This window comes from Oryctolagus cuniculus, chromosome 4 (genome assembly GCF_051225735.1).
Source record: "Oryctolagus cuniculus isolate XC-2025 breed Fujian yellow rabbit chromosome 4, ASM5122573v1, whole genome shotgun sequence".
NCBI classification, from domain to species: Eukaryota; Metazoa; Chordata; class Mammalia; order Lagomorpha; family Leporidae; genus Oryctolagus; species Oryctolagus cuniculus.
In genome coordinates, this window is record NC_142870.1 from 15874712 (window position 1) to 15895308 (window position 20597).

The 20597-nt window shown below is 38.3% G+C and overlaps 1 protein-coding gene across 10 annotated transcripts in view; it reads left to right on the top strand.

Annotated features, from left to right (window-relative positions):
* Nucleotides 1–20597, top strand: part of GRIK1 (glutamate ionotropic receptor kainate type subunit 1) — a 431814-nt gene that overhangs the window by 288547 nt on the left and 122670 nt on the right. For 8 of the 10 annotated variants that reach the window (XM_051819208.3, XM_051819209.3, XM_002716785.6 and 5 more), the window contains one exon: nucleotides 18287–18340. The exons of the other annotated variants lie outside the window; for them this stretch is intronic. In XM_051819208.3, the coding sequence (XP_051675168.1) occupies nucleotides 18287–18340 (54 nt within the window). The remainder of the gene's footprint in view (nucleotides 1–18286; nucleotides 18341–20597) is intronic. 10 annotated transcript variants of the gene reach the window in all.

Below are 20597 nucleotides of genomic sequence, written 5' to 3' on the forward strand. Positions count from 1 at the left end.
ATTTTAAATCTCATTTTTTACAACATTTTTGGAGACATACTCCTTATTGATGTGGCTTATTGAGCATCTCTATATTTATGGGGTTACTGTGGCATAAACCAATGATCTTATCTAAAATAACACAAGCTATTTTTGCACCCTTTAGTTTGAAAGGACTTAAAATGCTGTATTATTTATTGGTATTGGTAATGGGCAGTATTTTTATATGTAGCCTGGCTCCTCTACACAAATACAGATCTATGCATTCTATCATTTTGTCTCCCTCTCTGGTGCTCTGTCTCATACTTGCAGAGCACCTCTCTATAGCCATTGAGTTTGAAATTTTCTATTTGCATTTTCTCTGTCTCATACTTGCAGAGCACCTCTCTATAGCCATTGAGTTTGAAATTTTCTATTTGCATTAAACATAGACAATCAAGAAAGTTGACTACATGTCCCTATTATCCAGTGGATAATTATGTTGCAAAACAAAATCTATATAGAGTTTCAATCAAAAGTAATCACAGGCATCACTATATGTAATCCCTTCACTTGAAAGAAGTAAAATGATTTTTAAAGGTTTATTTATTTATTTGAAAGGCAGTGTTTCAGAGAGAGAGAGTTTTCCATCCTCTGGTTCACTCCCAAAATGGCCCTAAGTGGTCCAGGACAAAGCCAGGAGCCAGGAGCTTCTTACATGTCTCCCACTTGGCTGCAGGGGCCCAAGCACTTGAGCCATCTTCTGCTGCTTTCCCAGGTGCATTAGCAGGGAGCTAGATTGGAAGTGGAGCAGCCAGAACTCAAATTAGCACTCATAAGGTATGTGGGCACCACAGCAGTGGCTTAACCTGTTGTGCCACAACACCAGCTATGTAAAATGAAATTTTCCAGAGTTAACACATCTAGCGCTTTCTCTACAATGACATTTTGCTTCTCTAGTCAGAAGAGAATCTGTAACTTATTTCTAGCCTATGGTTTCATTAACAAATCTTTAGGTGAATAGCTATAACTATAATTAATTATCTTAGTAAAGAAAGCAAGCATGTTGCAGTGATGTCAACAGCTAAAGGATTTTAAATGCAACTAAACACCATCAACAGTCCTGTTTACCTCAAGGCTTAATTTGAGAATTTTAGTGCAGTTCATTAACATGTGTAATTTAAGGACTCGTATTTAGCCTAGCTGTTAAGATGCCCAAACCCCACATCAGAGTACCTGATTGTATTCCTAACTCCAACGTCTCTCTCTCTCTCCCACAAAATAAATTAAAAACATTTTTCATTTTTAAAAATGTGTAAGTGGTATGGATCAGAACTAAGAAAAACACCCAGATTTTATGTGTAGCTCTAAAAATGCAGAGACACCTCCTTTCCCATGCATTGTCATAATGGAAGTTGGGGACTTCTGTGACATTTAAGACAATGATTTGCTGATGAGGATTCTCTTTGTTAGCTCCTCATTTGGATCACGTAACTGGCTGCTGCATTTCTCCCAAAAAGGCAGATCTGGACTTGGCAAAAGAGGGTGATGTCAGGTATAGGGAAGGTTGCTGGACTTTGCCCTCTATTTTAACAAATGTGGACATAAAATTCCTTTGGCAGAAGTGGCTCTTACCTGGTAGCCTAGGGATCACTTCATCCAAGAGACAATTAAATACAAACAAAAACTCTAAAAGAAGTACTCCGGAGAGCCCTCTGTTGGGTAATTAGTTCACCTCTACAATAGCCACTGACACAGTTTTCTCCGCTTCCTCTGTCTTACCACCTTTTATCCTGTGTTGAATTTTCCCATTCATGTTAGTGGTAAGGTTGACTGTAAGGCTGGGACAAAGTGACAAGTCTGCTCATCAAGTTTTTCTTCTGGGCTTATGATCTTCCAATATTTTGGAAGCAAAAACTCTTTGTAAAGGATCCTAGCATGAAACCCCTACCACACTGCATATAAAAGCACAATTGTTCTTTCTGAAATTCTACCAGAAGGCTCAGATCATCTTGCATGAGGCTTTATAGACCTCCAGAGGCTGTTGTGCATGAATAGGGACATTAGAGACCCCAGGACTTTCTCTTCTGATCTAAATGAGATCGAAGCTCTCTGCGTGATTCTCTTTAACCTGCTCCTTTAGTCCAGTGCAATAATCTGTGGAAACAAATACCTTAACTGCGGCTTGTCTGCTGAGTGATTTTCTAGGGTGGGCTAAGGACTCTGGAGTTCTGGGTCCTGATCCTGACTGCTACTCACTCAATCTTTCTTCGATTTGAGAAAAGGGAAGGAGAGAAGGAGACTTGACCAAGGGCCCTACTAGAGCCAGTCACAGTGCCTGACATAGTGGTAGCATACAATCCCAAACAACTTGCTGGTACTGGGTTGGAACACTCACTTCAAAGTTGAAGAAATTGAAGTTCAGAAGGGCCAAGGGGTCTATCCAAGGTCACTTTCTGAGTAGCCAGGCTGTTATAGGGTCTGCAGACTCCCTGATCTCAGATCCCACATGCTCACTTCACCTTGAAGTGCCTCAAGTCAGAATGGATAACCATTAAGAAGTAGGCAGCCAGACGTGCATGGGCAGAACATAGCCACATGGCTGTTGGTCCCCTTTAGATGAGGTTAGTATTAACAGTTTTTACTGATGTGCATGTGAGTGTGTGTGTGTGTGTATGACGAAAATATCTCTGCTGAGAACATTTTCTCTGCCAAGTCAACTTAGCTTTCTCCTCATGCACATTTCCCATCAGTTCCCTGCACTTCCTTGTGACTTCAACACATTTTCTTAATGTTTCTTAAAAGAAAAAGAAAGTAAATGCATTTTAAAAAAGATATTTGACATTTATCTAAAAGTGAAAATTGGGGAAATGTCTATAGTTATTCTTGGGCATGCTAATCACTCCAGCAAAGTAATTATTTCTATTCATATTGAACAAGTACTATATGATGAGAATCTGAAAAGTTGCTTCCCCAAAATTAGTATGAAATTCAAATGGCAAGACTTGATTAGGCTACAGAGGAACAGGACTTTCATAGGAACAAAAACCATCTTCATAAATCTCTGCAGTTAGAATATTCTCCTCCAAAGCCAGTAGTTCATATGGCATAGTTTTTCTCCTTATTTACCCAATGCCTCCCTGCAGGCATCCTGATATTTTAAAAGGATACTTTCAATGAAGAAACCTGGCTCTTCTTAACTCTCCCTTCTCCCAAGTCCCATTATTATTCTACTGACTCTTAATTGCCTGCTGTACATACACTGTCTTGTGTACCGAGTGTGGTTTTACTGAGGGAGTAACTGATGGGAGACAGATTTAATAATGACTCAGAGGGCTGGAAGGTTGTACATATGGAATTCACACCTGTATTCAACACATTGTTGGGTGTTAAGCAACTGTATCATTTAATTGACAGAAAAATACTTGATCCCATTGGTAGTATTTCTTTTTTGCAATTGAAAATTGGGGCTCAGGGTTAATGATAATTTCATCTACTATGTCTCAAACATGCTGTTCATACAAAACACCAGACCCTGAATGAGCTGACCTTGCCTTTCCAGGCTTCTTACCAACCTCAAGCCTGTGATGTTCCATTTTAGGGCAATCCTGCCTGGTCTTGTGACATTCCATTTTTCTACAGCATAGCCCTTGCCCTTGCAGTTGACAAAACCTATAGCATTCTGTCCCAAAGTTGGCCTCACCTAATTTCTTATAACTGTCTCTTCAAAGATAGAAAGGAAAGTGTGCCTATCTCAATCCTATGATCCTGTACTCTGCTTAGTTGGTTCTGAACTCCAATGAAAGTCTATCATTAAATAATGAGCCTTCTTTATATTTTTTCTCCAAATCCTTCTAAACCTACTACATTATTTGAAACCTAGTGAGTGTTTAATATAGCTGTTTTGAATGAAAATTAACTGAAGGAATGAATGAAACAAGAACTTTGCTGGGGGCAAGACATTGCAGTGCAGCAGGTTAATCCAATACTGAGATAATCACAGCCCATATCAGAGTGCCAGTTTGAGTCGGCCATGCTAATATGTACCCCAGTAGGGCAGTAGGTGACAGTCCGAGGACCTGGGTCCCTGCCCATCCATGCACTATATATTCAGTCTTCCCAATCTACAAATTCTGCATCTGCCAATTGTGCAACAAAAATACTTTTTAAAAGCTACATCTGTACAAACATATACATACATTTTTCTTGTCATTATTCCCTAAATAGCACATCATATCAACTATTTATATAGCACTAACATTGTGTAAGGCATTATCTAGTGATAGAGAGATGATTTAAAGTACATGAAAGGGTGTGTATAAACTATATGAAAACAACATGGGCCAAAATGATGTATTTATGTATTTATTTTTATATGTATTTTATGAAAGAGAGTGATAGAACAAGCTCTCATTCACTAGTTCACTTCACAAATGCCTACAATAGCTAAGACTAGGCCAGGGGTGGACCCAAGAGTTGGAAATTCAGTTCATGTCACCTGTGTGAGTGACAAGGAACCAACCACACAAGCTTTCAACAGCTGCCTCCAAGGATCTGCATTAGCTATAATCCAGAATTGAAAGTGGAGCAAGGATTCAAACCCAGACACTTAGATATGGGATGCCAACATCCCAACTTGCAGGCACAATGCATGCCCCATATTGTTCACTTTATTTAGAATACTTGAGCATCCAAGAATTTTGGTATCTATGGCTGGATTTTGGAACCAATTTTGAATATTGAGGGATGCCTAAATCCTCAAGTCTGCTGACCACTTCTGGAAGTCACTTCTCTGTGCTTCGGTTTCCTTAGGCTTCATTCTACCCTGAAATGTGATGATATTAAGAAGCTGTAATGCATTGAGTCAACAACTCCATTTCCTAAAAGTAAATTTGACTCTTTGGAGAACTGCATAGTTGCTGTTAAACCTATAGTAGGACTGAACAAGCAAGTTGCTGTTTCCAGCACAGCAGCCTGAATCCTAATGGTTCTCTGATGAAGAGTGAGGGAACACTGTGGTGTCCCAGTCAATCAGTGGGGAAGCTGTGCTGAGCTGGGCCAATTTCCTGGGCTGGAGAGCAGCCAGTAGGTGAGATTGAACACACTGTTTCCAACTCAGAAAATCTGCTTTCTCGCATACATGAGTCAGGTTTTCCCCCCACAACTTTTGTGGCAATACTTGAAGTATTAAACTGTATTGAGCCATTAGCATGCATAAAATATTTAGTACCAAAATGTTTTGTAGGATTATATTGCATTTTCTCCTGTCAACATTTGTATGCTCTTGCTTTTTTCCCCCCCTTTCTCTTTCAATTAGCATGGCAAAAGAGCCAAGGAGAAAATGTATACTTTAACACATGGCTCCTCTCTACAAGAAAATATAAGCACAATGCTGAATCATCAATTAGTTTTGTGCATTGATTCTTTCTTCATATATATTGTGCCCATGGGCTGTGATGGTGAACAAAAGTAATTACACAGGTTTCATTCTATGTTTATGAAGAAGCAACCAACCATCTTCATCTTTTAGGTTAGAGAACAAACATGACCACATTACACTAAGAGATTGCAAAACTCTGTTTCAAACATGAATCCACTGTTAGATCTTAAAGTCTTTCTTTTTAATCATAAACACACAGGACAGATCAAAGGTCTTAGGGGCTACTTTTACTGAACACTTATATGCCAGACACTTCACTAAACTGGCTAAATCCATCACTCATTTAATTTTATGAGAAAATTATTCATACAAGAAACTGATAGAGTTCAGAGAGATCTTGTAACTTGCCCAAGGTCACAGACAAGAAGGCTTAAATTTGAAGTTTATCTCAGTATTTAAATGGAAAAGAAATTACCCTATATTATTACTCTTATGTACAAATAGGATGCCAACTGATTTTCCTAGTAATGAAATCTGGAATACAATTTAATTAAGCCTTGCTTCTTGAATATAACTGTTTTTGTTTCATTCACAACCAACCAACCATTGCTAGTCCTACATATATCCATCCTGAAGAAATGTTGTCAAGAGTTCCATTATTAATTGAGAATGTGATAGGGATACAATAGAAAAATTCATTCTTTCTTTCAATACCTATTTGGTGAGCATTAATGGAAAGTGATAGAGATACAACATCAAACACAACAACAAAACTTCAAATATATACCCCTTTAAAGCAGAAAGAAATCTTGAAAGTAAATGTCACTGGAGGATAACTACCCAATGCTTACAAATCATAAAGTTATTCTAAAGTAGGGTTTGTCACTAGAGTGTTAGACTGAAAGCTGAGAGACCTATTTGCAGTTTCTGCTATTTCCATAATAGAAGAACTGTCATTTGTTAAGTAATTATTATTTTCCAGACTATGCTATACAATGATATTTTTTGTCCAGTCAAAGTATCCTGTGTTACATGAGGAAAATGAGGCTCCAAGGGATTACACTCAAAGTCAGAGCAGGAATGCAGGATAGTAGCTGACGCTCTCATCCCTGGAATTGCTCAGATCCTTTAAATATGCTAGTTTGAGTCAGTTTGCTGATTCAAGTTCAGCTCAGTGACTTCATCTGCAACAGGACTATTAGATTCAAACCTTGCTAGTATGTTTTTCAGTTCAAAGATCCCACATATATAAATTATCAAGAATCATCTTACCCTAACCAGGACATAAAGAAATTGCTCATCACCTTGTACTTAGACTCAAAGAAATGGGGAAACAATCAGCTCATTCTCTTTCAAAGTTTCTAAAGTCCTTTCATTATCTTTGAGCCAGTTAACTGATAAAGTCATTACTTTGAATAAATCCTGACAATGTAATAATGATGAATCTCAATTTATACTAACTGGGTGATAATCTGAAGTATATTATATAATCATTCTGGCAGTACATTCTCAACCTAATTATGTGTCTCTCAGGCTAATATTAAATCTATTTACATTCCCTGAACAGGAAGCTAGTTTTACTAGTAAGAAGCAGTTCACACACATGAATATGTTATTAAATATATACAAGGATTAATTGACCTCTATGGATAATTAACAGCTTACTGAAATTGTGTATAATTTGTATAAATTCTGAGTGTTCAGAATTCCAATCTGAGAATTCTCAAAATCCTTAATATATGTATATATATATGTAATAAAATAATTCAGACTTGCTATAACCTGAACTAGAAAGCAATAAAAATTATATATATGCCTCAAAAATGTCCTAATACTGAATTTAAGATACATCAAAATTTGGCTGTAGTGGGAGATAAGAAAAACTATTCTTGCAATGGAAGCAAGGGTACATTGGAAGCTATCATGAAAAAAAGTTGGGGATGTGTAGAACAGCACACATTTTAAGCCTATAATAGAATCAGTGAATTGCAGCTTTATTCTAAACTATGATGGAAAGTAAGCCCAAAAACATGTCATTTGGGGGAAGGGTCTATAATATCCACCAAATTCTTTAAGGGTGCCTATAAACTAAAGCAGGTTAAAAATTACTTTGATAGGTTAATTACACCTGCTTTTTCAAACTTTCATAAGATTTTTACCAAAAGGATCCTCCCTCCCTATTTTCCCCATGAGTGGTAGCCAAATCCTCCCATAAAGGTAATTCTAGGAGATGTAAATTCCATTCTTTATTTGGCTAGCATTTTTCAGGTGTTTACTATGAGCCAAGTACTGTGTTGGGGTAAGAAGGGAGGAATGTGATACTGTTAAAAACTCCAGTGTGATGGATTTAGTTATCATTTAGTAGTAGAAGATCTGGTGATTTGTCATTTTCCACTTCTGAGATTGTAATACTGCTTAGTTATTCTGAGAAAAGTGAAATAAAACATTAAGCTCAGCTGTGATGCTTTTATTCATCTTTCATGATCTCACATGTTCGAGATTATCATCATTATCGTTGGCAGAATTGTGTCTAGGGAAAGCCGCAAGAGTGAATTAGTGCTACATCATCCTTACTTTGTGTCACTTCCTCTCCAAATGAACTTCCAAGACTCTATGTCTGTTGCAGATCACATCCAGTGACATAAAATCTCTTTGCCAGATTTCACACCTTGCCTCTTCCTTTTCATTCTTAGCCCACCAACCAGGTTTTTTTTTTTTTCCAACTGCTCTCTTTGCAACTATAATTATCATCTAGTTATTCAAGTCAGAAACCTAGAAACTCTCTTGACTCACTTTCATTTTTCTCTTTTATTAGTTACCAAATGTTGCAGATTCTACCCTCGGAATATGCTTCAGAATCAACCTCCTTTTCCTTTTCTCTCACCATCTTCCTTTTGAACTATCACAGTTGATCACTGTGCCATAAATCCCCTTCCCTTTCTTTTCCTCATCCAGCCTCTGTCTAATCTCAGGTTTGAAATTCCTGAGCACGGTGAGACATCACATTAGGAGTAAGGACACACTGCATCATCTGTCATGCATGGCCCTCCATACCTTGTACCCACTGCCAAAAATCACATCTAGTGCACATAAAACACCTATTATACTATCTTAGCCAAAATAAAATCTGTTACAATATTTACACACAATCCCTTCTTAATGAAAGGTGAATTCATAAAAAAATTCAAGTTCTTAAATGTCACCAAAAGGGTTTAAAATCAGAAGAAAAAGCTGGATCTAATTCTAGTATCTAAAGAGATGTTGTAACAGAGGATCAAAGAGGTCCACACTCCCACAGGGGAGGAACAGTGAGTGAGATTCCTCATAGTACCTTGAGCATTGTCCAAGATAAAACCATATATAGCTAGAGCCCGCTCTTTAGACAGGGGAAGCCCTCAAAAGTGGGTGGACAATTAGCCAATCTCTCTTGGTTTGAATGTACCCCTGGGATAAAATTTCAACTACTGTGATTCTAACTTCACTCTCAACAATCACATGTTTTTATTTGGGATGTCAATGTCTCAAAAGATTTTGTGCAAATTATTGACTTTCCTGCCACTCATACTATTATCAACAAATGAATTAGTATAGCTCTAATAGTTCAGGATTGAAATCAAACCTGCGTTCAAATACCATAACAATGATTTATCTCTGTAAATTGAGACTACCACTTCATCATGTGTTGTACATAACAAACCTATTACTGCAGCATTGTAGCAATCAGCAAATAGTAGCTGTGATCATTACAGTTGTGGTTTACAAATATGAGTTTGGATCATAAAAATTAATGATTCTCAGCATTGACTACACTCACAAGTATCACCTGGGAATTTTTAATAAATATCAATGCCTAGAACATACATCAGGCCAAATAAATCAGAATGTTTAGGGATGGAACTTGGGCATTTTAAAAGTTCCTTGGTGATGTTAACACACTTAAAAACACTGATAGAAATAATTGTTTTCTAAGCCTGATGGTTTTTAGAGAACTTGACAAAGTAAAATTGTCCAAACAGCTGAGGATGAGGCACCAGACTTGTGACTTTACTGACCATCGCTACCTCAGGAGACCATAAAAACCATCATTTGGTGCTGCATTTCTATTTCCCTTCAAAAGATTACCTTCAACAAATTTAAAGTCTAGTTCAGGGTACCACCATGATAAAAGAAGCTCATTGGAAAAATACTACACAATATTCAACACACTATCTGTAAACTTTCCAGCTTCTAGATTGTGTTCAGACCTTTACAGTTAAAACTTTTCTTCCACTGTATTCTTTCTTATGCTTCAACTTCCCACCAATGTCCTCTGGATGTTGCAAGAAGTTTATTCTGTAGGTTCATGTAATCCTCCTAAATCTTCACTCTCTCCAGTTTGCCAGATTTCCTATTTCATTCTACTGCAGGAAATCTTTTTTTTCCAGCTCAGTTCACAACAGTCTGTATTCTTTAAATAGCATAATCTTCTCTGTTGTGCACCTGGGTGATGCAACCTGGCTCTTCTAATCAGATCATCTCAAGCTGAACTAAACCCCACTGGTTTAATATAAACTAGTATCAGCTTCCCTTCCCTTCCTGACCATACTTCTGGAGAGCGAAGCTTATCAAGGATTTGGGACTGATTGTTACTCCCAAGTAGTTCAGTGATTCTACTCACCAGCATGGTGGAATAGCATTTGCTTTCCTGTTGTGTAACACGGAGGCAAAAGGAAAGTGGGATGGGATGGTGAATGGCAGTAACCATTTACAAAAGGAAGGAAAAGCTCCACACTTGTGTGAGGGTTAGCTTGTATCTGTGTACATACACATATTGTGGAGAAGTCAATGTGTGGATGTAGATGGGGAGGAAGGTCAGAGAAATTTAGAAAGGTCTCAACCTCAAACAAGAAAGTTATTTTTCCTCTTGATACACACATCTGATGTAAATATACCAAACTTGTGCCAGCTCTTGTACCATGACAAAAAAGATGTGAAAATGAGGTGTGTTTGGTTTCCTATTGCTGCTGCAACAAACCATCACAACTTTAGTGATTTTGAACAATACAAGTGTGTCATCCTACAGTTACGAGAGTCAGAAATCTGGAATGAAGTTGCTGTGGAGGCTACTTCCCTTCTAGAGGCCTCAAGGGGAACCTGGTTCCCTGCGTTTGCCAGTTGCTGGGGCGCTCCTCACCCTTTGGCTTGAGGCCCCACATTATGTTACCCCTTGCCCTCTGCTTCCGTTTTTACATCACCCTCTCTGCCTCTGCCTCTCCTGCTTTCATCATTACAATAATCTTATAATGACTTTTATCATTATATTGTGCACCCTTTAGATAATTCATACTATACTCCCTGCCCTCCAAACCTCCCATTCAGTCACATGTTTTAGCCAGGAAAAGTAACACATGAATAAGCTACGGGATTAGGAAATACACATTTTAATAGAATTATTCAACCTACTTTATAAGAAAATATGTATTATTCTGTATGTCAAGTTTTCCCAGAGTTCAATATTATTTTCTATACATTCCACTGTTATTTTTGGTAGATGTAACTTATAATCACTAAATAGCACACATTTCCTTTTTAACAATAAAAATTCATTTATAGGCTTACTAAGAGCTGATTTTCTACTAATGATCAACTTTAAAACATGTATGGCCAATCACCCTTCTCAGAGGGTAGAGTAGTAATAGATGCAGCTTGAAGCAGCATAGTTGGAAAATGAAAAAGAGATACACCCTCAAGCTGAAGTCTTCATCTTAAAATTGCTTCTCTGAGACTTGAAATCATTCAACTGATTTTCTGAGGATTCCTATGCTGAAAGAACTTATTTTTTTCTTCAGATAAAACCATTATTTTAGTTACATGGCATGTCACATATTTGGAAGTTACTCACTTAAAATTATTGACTGGAAACCATATCTGATGGGTTTGAATTTATCCTGATATTGAGAAGACTATAAAAAGAGCAATATACTTCAGGTTAGTCAATACAAACTTCTAAGACACCTATTTTTCAATGGAAAGGAGCAGTAATAAAAACCCATATATATATATATATGTGTGTGTGTGTGTGTGTGTGTGTGTGTGTGTATGTATTGTAGGAACACCTCAAAAATTGCTTAGAAGCACTCTGGTTTCCATTTTAAGCTTCTGTTTTGGCAATAGCAGCATAATGCCAATTATGTGTGACCTACAGATTGTTCTTAGTGATGGATGCTGAAAATTTGCAGGGAAGAATTTTTTGTTGTCTCTACAGCACTGCATTGCTCTCTAGGAAGTGATCAGATTGCAACACAGTGCAGGCTTCTTAACAATCTCAGAAACTTCTACACTGAAAAAGAAACACTCAGCAAAGTGAAGAGGCAACTCACAGAATGGGAGAAACTGTTTATAAATTATAAAACTGATAAAGGGTTAAAATTCAGAATCTACAAAGAGCTCAAGAAACTTAACAACAGCAAAACAAACAATCCAGTTAGAAATGGGCAAAGGACTTCAACAGACGTTTTCAAAAGAGGAAATTAAATGGCCAACAGACACTTGAGAAAATGCTCAGGATCACTAGCCTTCAGGGAAATGAAAGTTAAAACCACAATGGGGGTTCACCTCAATCCAGTTAGAACAGCTCTCATACAGAAATCAACAAACAACAAATGCTGGTGAGGATGCAGGAGATAAGGTACCCTAATTCACTGTTGGTAGGAATGTAAACTGGTGCAGCCACTGTGGAAGACAGTATGGAGATACCTCAGAAATCTGAATATAGACCTACCATATGATCCAGCCATCTCACTCCTGGCAATTTACTCAAATCAAAAGAAAACAGCATGTGAAAGAGTTATCTGTACCCTTATGTTCATTGCAGCACAACTAACAATAGCTAAGATATGGAATCATCCCAGATGTCCATCAACTGTTGACTGGATAAAGAAATTATAATACACATATAGACATCAATGCAGACCTGTGAGACAAACCAAAATATGGTGTTGTTGCTGTTCTGCTGTACTTGATAATTTCTCCTAGTAAGAATCCAGTAGATTGTCTTTGTCAGGAATAACAAGGCTAGATCAAGGAGGTCAATGCTACTGTGAACTGTGTCATGAGAGTACTGTCCTCAGAACTTCAGAAAGCACCTTGACCAAAGTTGGGTCATCATTATTAATGAGCAATAACTGTGACCCAGGGTATCGATATGGATGGTGTCATTATAATTTTCCTTTTAGGAGTTTTAATTCGCTCTTCTGATGATCCATTTTATCTACAAATAAAACAATGAGTAATTATCTTCCAGTCAATGAAATAAGGGAATAGTCAAGGAATAAGTTCATACTCAGTAGCATAATACAAAAAAAGCCTTAAAATAGGTACAACTTACCCATTCCCTTGCTGATTTAAGGATCATGCTAGCTAGATAAAATCAGATGCCCTAACGATGCAGGACATTTTGGAATTGGTCTCTTGTGAGTTCTTGTAATTGATTCTGCAGTAACATATAATATGATTATGAGAAATGGTAATGATGTTGGGGGGGAATAACTGTTTTCCTGGGAGTCTTCTTTTTCATAATCCAACCAAGCAGTATATCAGGCTCTTCTTTTAATTAAAAAAAGTGGCTTGCCCCAATTATTTATTTATTTATTTACTTATTTATATTTTTTGACAGGCAGAGTGGATGGTGAGAGAGAGAGAGACAGAGAGAGAGGTCTTCTTTTTGCTGTTCGTTCACCCTCCAATGGCCGCCACAGCTGGTGCGCTGCAGCCGGCGCACCACGCTGATCCAAAGGCAGGAGCCAGGTGCTTCTCCTGGTCTCCCATGGGGTGCAGGGCCCAAGCACTTGGGCCATCCTCCACTGCCTTCCCGGGCCACAACAGAGAGCTGGCCTGGAAGAGGGGCAACGGGGAAAGAATCCGGCGCCCCGACCGGGACTAGAACCCGGTGTGCTGGCGCTGCTAGGTGGAGGATTAGCCTATTGAGCCGCGGCGCCGACCCCAATCATTTATTTATTTGTACTGTCTTTGTTCTACATAAAACTGGAGTATCCAAGAAAATTCACTTGAAGCAAAATAACAAATGTTTTTAAAAGGAGAGAAGAGTTGGCACAAAGGAGAAAATTAGATTAAAAAAAAAGTGTACAGCTGAATAACATTAAAAAGTACGGAATAAGAGAGGGAAGAGATGTGCAATTCGGGACATGCTCAAGCTGACTTGCCTCAAACGGTGGAGTTAGAAACATACCAGGGGATTCAAATTCAGTCCCATCGAGGTGGCATGTACCAATGCCATCTCACTAGTCCCAGTGATCAATTTCTGTTCACAATTGATCGTAATGATAGGACTAAGAACCAAAGGGATTACATAAACAAGAATAGTGTCTGCAAATACTAGCTGATAGAATAAAAAAGGGAGAGAATGATCCAACATGGGAAGTGAGATACACAGCAGACCCATAGAATGGCAAATGTCCTAATGGCACTCTGGCCTCAGAATCAGCCCTTAAGGCATGCGGATCTGGCTGAAATGCCCATGAGAGTATTTCAGGAATGGAAAGCCAAGACACTCTGGGGGAAAAAAAAAAAAAAACCTAAATGAAAGATCTCCATGAGTGAGATCCCAGTGGAAAGAACGGGTCATCAAAGAAGGAGGTACCTTTCCCTGAAGGGAAGATAGAACTTCCACTTTGACCATGGCCTTGTCTATGATCAGAGTTGGTGAACTCAGGGGACTTCCATAGCCTTGGCAGCTCATGACAAGAGCCTAGGGTGATTACTGAGGCCATAAACAAGAGTGTCAATTTGTTAAGTCAACAACAGGAGTCACTGTGCACTTACTCCTCATGTAGGATCTTTGTCCTTAGTGTGCTGTACATTGAGATTTAATGCTATAACTAGTACTGAAACAGTATTTTTCACTTTATGTTTCTGTGTGGGAGCAAACTGTTGAAATCTTTACTTAATGTATGCTAAACTGATCTTCTGTATATAAAGAGAATCGAAAATGAATCTTGATGTGAATGGAAGGGGAGAGGGAGTGGGAAAGGGGAGGGTTGTGGGTGGGAGGGACGGTATGGGGGGGAAGCCATTGTAATCCATATTCTGTACTTTGGAAATTTATATTCATTAAATAAAAGTTAAAAAAATTAAAAAAAAAAGAATATCCTCCACTCCTGACTAGTTGATGATGGAGGATATACAATTTCTCCTCTAAACTTCTTAATTTAAAAACAAGTCATAAACAAAATCACACACACATGTCTTGCAGAATTCATCAAACAGAAAAAAATACATTTATTCAAAAGAACAGCTTGTTATGCTGCTAATAATATGCAGGTCACATGTCAGGGGGAGTGAAATCTCTGGAGGGTTACATATGTCAGTACCTTTCCCATCTCATTGTTCAGAATGGGAACATGGCCCTACCTAAACAGGAAATGCCATTTGATCATGTGTTGGTAAAATTGGCAATCAATACTACTTTTATCCACACTTAGGATCTTCCAAAGTCAAGAGGGGGTATAGATTCTCAACATTATCCCTATTTGAGATACATTATGTTATCAAAAGGATTGGAAATTTTATTATCAATAAACCTAAGTTAATGCTGACAGATTTATATATAGCAAAGTTATTTAAAAAGTATTTAAGAATAATGCCATTAAGATTTAAAATAATTATTAAAAGGACATATCGGCAAAACAATTAAAGAATATGTGTTATCAAAGGAATAGTACTGATAGACACATTTATGATATATTCGTATGTGACACGTTGTGTTTTGTGCCATTAAAAATGACTTAGTACCACTTGATCAGTTCAGCTGACTAGTACAATATCAAAATTCAAAAAAGTAGCCTTTCTAAGAAAAAGTAGTTTTTGTAAAGAATGATTAAAAACTTCCCATATCATAATTATATCCTTTATTTTTGAAAGTGACATTTAACTTGATGTGATATTTTCTTACTCTCAATTATTTATAGTTCAAATACCAACATGTAGAGAAAAAAAACATAATATGAATGCAAAACTTTTGTATTCTTTTCATTTTTTAGTTTGTTTGAGAGGGAGAATAGGTGTGAACAGTGTGGCATGGCAGGTAAAGCCATCACCTGTGACACCAGCATCCCATGTGAAACTTGTTTGGGTCCCAGATGCTGCACTACCAATCCAGCTCCCTGCTAATGGTCTGGGGAAAGCAGCAAAAGATGGCCCAAGTGTTTGGAATTCTGCCACCTATGTGGAAGGTACAAATGATGTTTCTGGTTCCTGGCTTTGGCCTGGCAAGCCCCAACTATTGTAGTCATCTGGGGAGTGAACCAGTGGACTGAAGATCTCTCCCTGGTCTCTCCCTCTCTCTCTGTAACCCTGACTTTGCAACAAGTAAGTAAATCTCTGAAGAGAGACAGACAGAGAGAAAGAGAGAAAATGCGTAAGAGAGAGTGCTCCCCAACCTACTGTTCACTCCCCAAATGTCCACAATGAATTCATGAACTGGGAAATCAACCCAGGTCTCCTCAATGAGTTGCAGGGGCCAAATTACATGAGCCATGACCACTGCCTCTCAGGGTTTTGTTGTTAGGAAACTGGAGTCAGGAGCCAGAGCTGGCGCTCAATGTGGGATGTGGATTTCCTAACCAGTGTCTTAACCGCTATGCCAAATATCTGCCTATCAATTCTTTTATTTATAAAGGAAGCTACTATTAGAGGGAAAGGTGGCTGGTTCCAACCAGTCTACAGACCACCACAAGAACAACTGATTTAAAAGCACCACCTTTGGTGTTTTTGGCCTTGTTGTTCATATCTAAAAGTTTTACTACACCTATATGCTAGAGTGTTTATAGGTTGGACAGGCCAGTTATCAATGATTGTATTTGCTTCTTAATTTCCATTTCTAATAAATTCAAGGAAAGAACCAGAAGACACTTATACCAAAGCAAATGTCCAGGAAAGAGAATTTTTATTTTTCCCTAGCACAGGGAATAACAATTGTATCTGGAGGACCCAAGGGTTCTTTGTGCAATAAAAGCAGGCCTGTTGTCTATTTATGCACTACATTTTTATACTGCATTTCTAACACTGAGTAAGAGGCATATCAAATGAAGATTTGCCTCTGGGAATTATAAAACACAAAAATAAAAATAATTCGTTAAATAGTTGTTTAAAAAAATGCTTATACCCACAACAGGAGATCAAAAATATCCATAATGAAGTTTTTAAAAAAATTTCTACCCGAGTGAAAAGCTGTAGCTCAGGTGCCCTTGTGTTTCATTTTCAATTCCAGAAATGATATTTTAAACCTCAGTGTCCAGCTCTGTATCTTCACATAAAACTTGCCCAGCTCCCCTTCATGAGGAGTTTTGGCAGCAATTATACTATCTAATGACCCAAGTGAAAAATTGGATTCCTGACTGACCCCAGCAGGGCAGCTCTTTATGCTTGAATGATATAAGAGACCAGCTAACAAGACCTCACCATGCACAGCATTAAGTGTTATTGATGGCCCTGAAGCAAGTCTACCCTTTTTAAAAATCCTTTTGTGTGCCTGGTCTTGTTATCACCATAGGAGTGACTTACATGCTATTGGCTCATGATTCATGAAGAGAGTTTCCTATCATTTGTCTTGCTTTTGTGACATTACAATTTCACTGAATATTCCTCTGGTTTCCACGTTAGCAGAGATGTTGTTAAGAAAAGTGTCAGATTCAGGTTCATATTCTGTTATGTGTAGTCACCAAATACCTTTGTTCTTTTTATTTCTTTTGTGTAAAATCATTCGAGCCTATATTATCTTAGGCACCTTCTAGGACCTCTCGTGACTTGTAATGCCTTTCATCAGACTTTTTAATCCATTTCTTAAGGTCTTTGTAGCTTAATGCAAATGTTCAGATTTTCTATAGAACAATAATTCTCAAACATTGCTATGAGACACCGAAACCCAGGCTCCATTCTCAGAAATTCTGAGTCAAGATATCTCTGTGATGAACCTGGGAATTTTAGATTTTAAAATTTCCATAGGGAATACTCATTGCATCCTTGTATCTACTGACCCAGAGTTGCAGAGAAAACTGTCTTGGAAATTTGATTTCTAAGTCTTCTCCATTGATTTCTACTCAAAGACCAAAAAAACTGTACCTGTAATAACCTGCCCTAAGGAAGATGATGCACTTATTTAGATTTAGCGAATCATTTGCAATTGTTTCTTCTAAATTGACACCACTTCCAGGAATCCAAAAAAATCACACTGTATAAGCTACCACCAGCAAATCCCCTTGTTTTTTCTATCCCCTCCTTCTTCTCTCTCCTAAACAAAGTAGAAACAATATCCCTACTATGGGATGTCTGGAACTATCAAGATCCTAAATACATAACTCAGAATCATAATCAAGACAGTATGCAACTGTCTATAAACTAATCCTCTCTTCTCTCACTCAGTCAATGGGATAAAATGGAAAAAGAGTAGAGCTAAAGGGTTCAGAGATATATGCATTTGTAAATTCCTATTTAAATATCTACACACCAGCTTTGCTGTTTTCACATTTAATGAGCTCTACTCTGTGGGGAACATTATGCTAAGTATCACGGCTATGGAGATGGAGATCAATAAAGTATATTTTTAAACATAAGATTATGCAAAAGCCTAGGCAGTAGGAAAAACAAACCCTGTGTCATTATAGACAACTCCAAATATAAAATTCGTTGAGCATAAACTATTTTTAAATTTGACATCAGATTGACTACTTTGTTGTAAATCTAACATAGTGTAATGAAAATAGAATTGGTTGAAGGTCAGTGACCTCACTCCACACCAGCCTCTAATTGGGCTCCAATTTATGATTCTCCAAGTCTATGGATTTCCAAAGCCCTTCTTGTTCTATGTTCCCAAGCTTTGGCAGTCACCCTACTAATGATCTATTTCTTATTATGTTTCTGCTTCTAAATCTTTCCCTTGTTTCTCTTTTGTAGATTCTGTTCATGGGCATGATGACAGAGTACTACCACTATTTTTTCACAACCCTGGTAAGCGTACCTGGTAGAAATCTATTCCACACAAGAAGAAACATCTTCACATGGTTATTTCAAATATGTCAACTCCACCAGTGTCAAAGGAAGGCTACTGTCATGGAAATTTGCCTTACTTTCCTAAGAATTTCCTAAACACAGTAATATGGAGCAGCAGATTTCTTTCTTTCTTTTTTAAACCTGCATCAATGCATGAGTATCTGGAAAGGAATTAAAATAAAAATTCCATTACATAGAAATTATCAAAGTGCAAGCTATTCATAAAGAAGCACCACTTACCATTTGTATTCATTATGGAGTACACCAGAGTGTGTGTTGACCTTCTTTAATCCGATGCAGCTTTTCTGCCCATGTCAGGATACAGCTGGTGTACCAGGGGCTGTTGACCTGACAGGGGTTTGGAAAACTGTAAAGAAAAGGAGCTTGTGGAATGCTCTACACATTAAGAATTTTGAACCACTAAGAACAATTATGGCTCTAAACCTTAGAAATCCAAACTCTAAGATGCCTTAAACTTTGAGAATTATCAGAAAAAGGGATGATGATATAGGACACTTAATATATCAAAATAATGTGGTAGCTATTAATCAACTAATATCAGAAATCAGTCACATACATACACACACACACAAACACGTACACACCACACTCTCCCTTCACCCTCCCCCACAGTCACACACACTCCACTTTCTGATCTGAAAAGAAAACACAGAATTAACCTCTGTTAGTGTGTATCAACTAAAGTCCATCCAGATTCTGGGGGATTCAGCACAAGAAAAGCTTTAACAAATAAATCCTACTCCTGATGAGTAGAAGAAAAAAAATAGAATAGAAGACCAATGAGCTGTTTTACTCATTTATTCCAGAAGCAGTAGATTGTATTCCTGACCCACGGATCTCTGACAGCATGAGGAGATGCAGACAACATTATGGGATGGATGCTTTGGCACAATGGGCAAGAATCATGTATTGAGTTTAGGACAGAGAAGCAGGATGCAGGGGAGAAGTTCCTGAACTAAGGTTTCTGTGGTCTCCTGCCTCATGATCCTACCTTCTTGGTCAGATTCTTTTTCAGAATAGTGAAGGGAAACCCTGGGTATTTTTTTTTTTTTTTGGTATTTTTTATGTATCTATTTCTAATGTATTTGAAAGAGGCAGAGGTACAGAGATCTTCCAACCATTGTTTCTCTCTTCAAATGCCCACAACATCTCCATATCAGGGGCTAGGCCAGGACTGAACCAAAACCTAAGAATTCAGTCAAGGTCTCCCACATGGGTGGTGGTGATCCAACCACCTGAGCCAACACCTACTGCCTCTTAGGGTGTATATTAGCAGGAAAGTGGAATTAGAAGCAGAAGTGGGGCTGGCGCCGAGGCTCACTAGGCTAATCCTCCGCCTGCAGTGCTGGCACCCCGGAGTTCTAGTCCCGGTTGGGGCACCGCATTCTGTCCCAGTTGCTCCTCTTCCAGTCCAGCTGTCTGCTGTGGCCTGGGAAGGCAGTGGAGGATGGCCCAAGTGCTTGGGTCCTGCACTCGCATGGGAGACCAGGAGGAAGCACCTGGCTCCTGGCTTCAGATCGGCGCAGCATGCCGACTGTAGCAGCCATTTGTGGGGTGAACCAATGGAAGGAAGACCTTTTTCTCTGTCTCTCTCTCTCACTTTCTAACTGCCTGTCAAAAAAAAAAAAAAAAGGAAAAGGAAAAGGAAAAGGAAAAGGAAAAGGAAAGGAAAGGAAAGGAAAGGAAAGGAAAGGAAAGGAAAAGAAAAGAAAGGAAAGGAGCAGAGGTGGAATGCTAACCCAGCCAATATGGCACACAGAATCATTCACCTCCACTTTGGGACTTTTTAAGTGTCTTGCTTTGTTCACAAATATGGGCCTCGCTCTGACTCCATAAAGACCTGGATATTAATGCTGACAGTCTGACATCTCCCTGAGAACTTTCTGCAAATCCCATCTGTACAAACCCCAAAATGCTAGTTTTGGAGAAATTTGAGGAAGAATATGAACAGTTGAATCTAAAAACACTGGTCTTCAATGGAGATGCTTGAAAGTGAACAAACTGTGCACTGTAGATTCCTGTTCACCCCTCCCATTTCTCCTTTCCTTATCCTGTACTCACAAGGGCACATCACAAATTAGACCGTGGCATCCCCACATTCTCTACTGCGTAGAAACCACAAGTTGTAGGACAACCTAACTGTTCATGTGTTTAATGTGTTCATTTTAGTACACTGTATCTATGTCCTATTGAA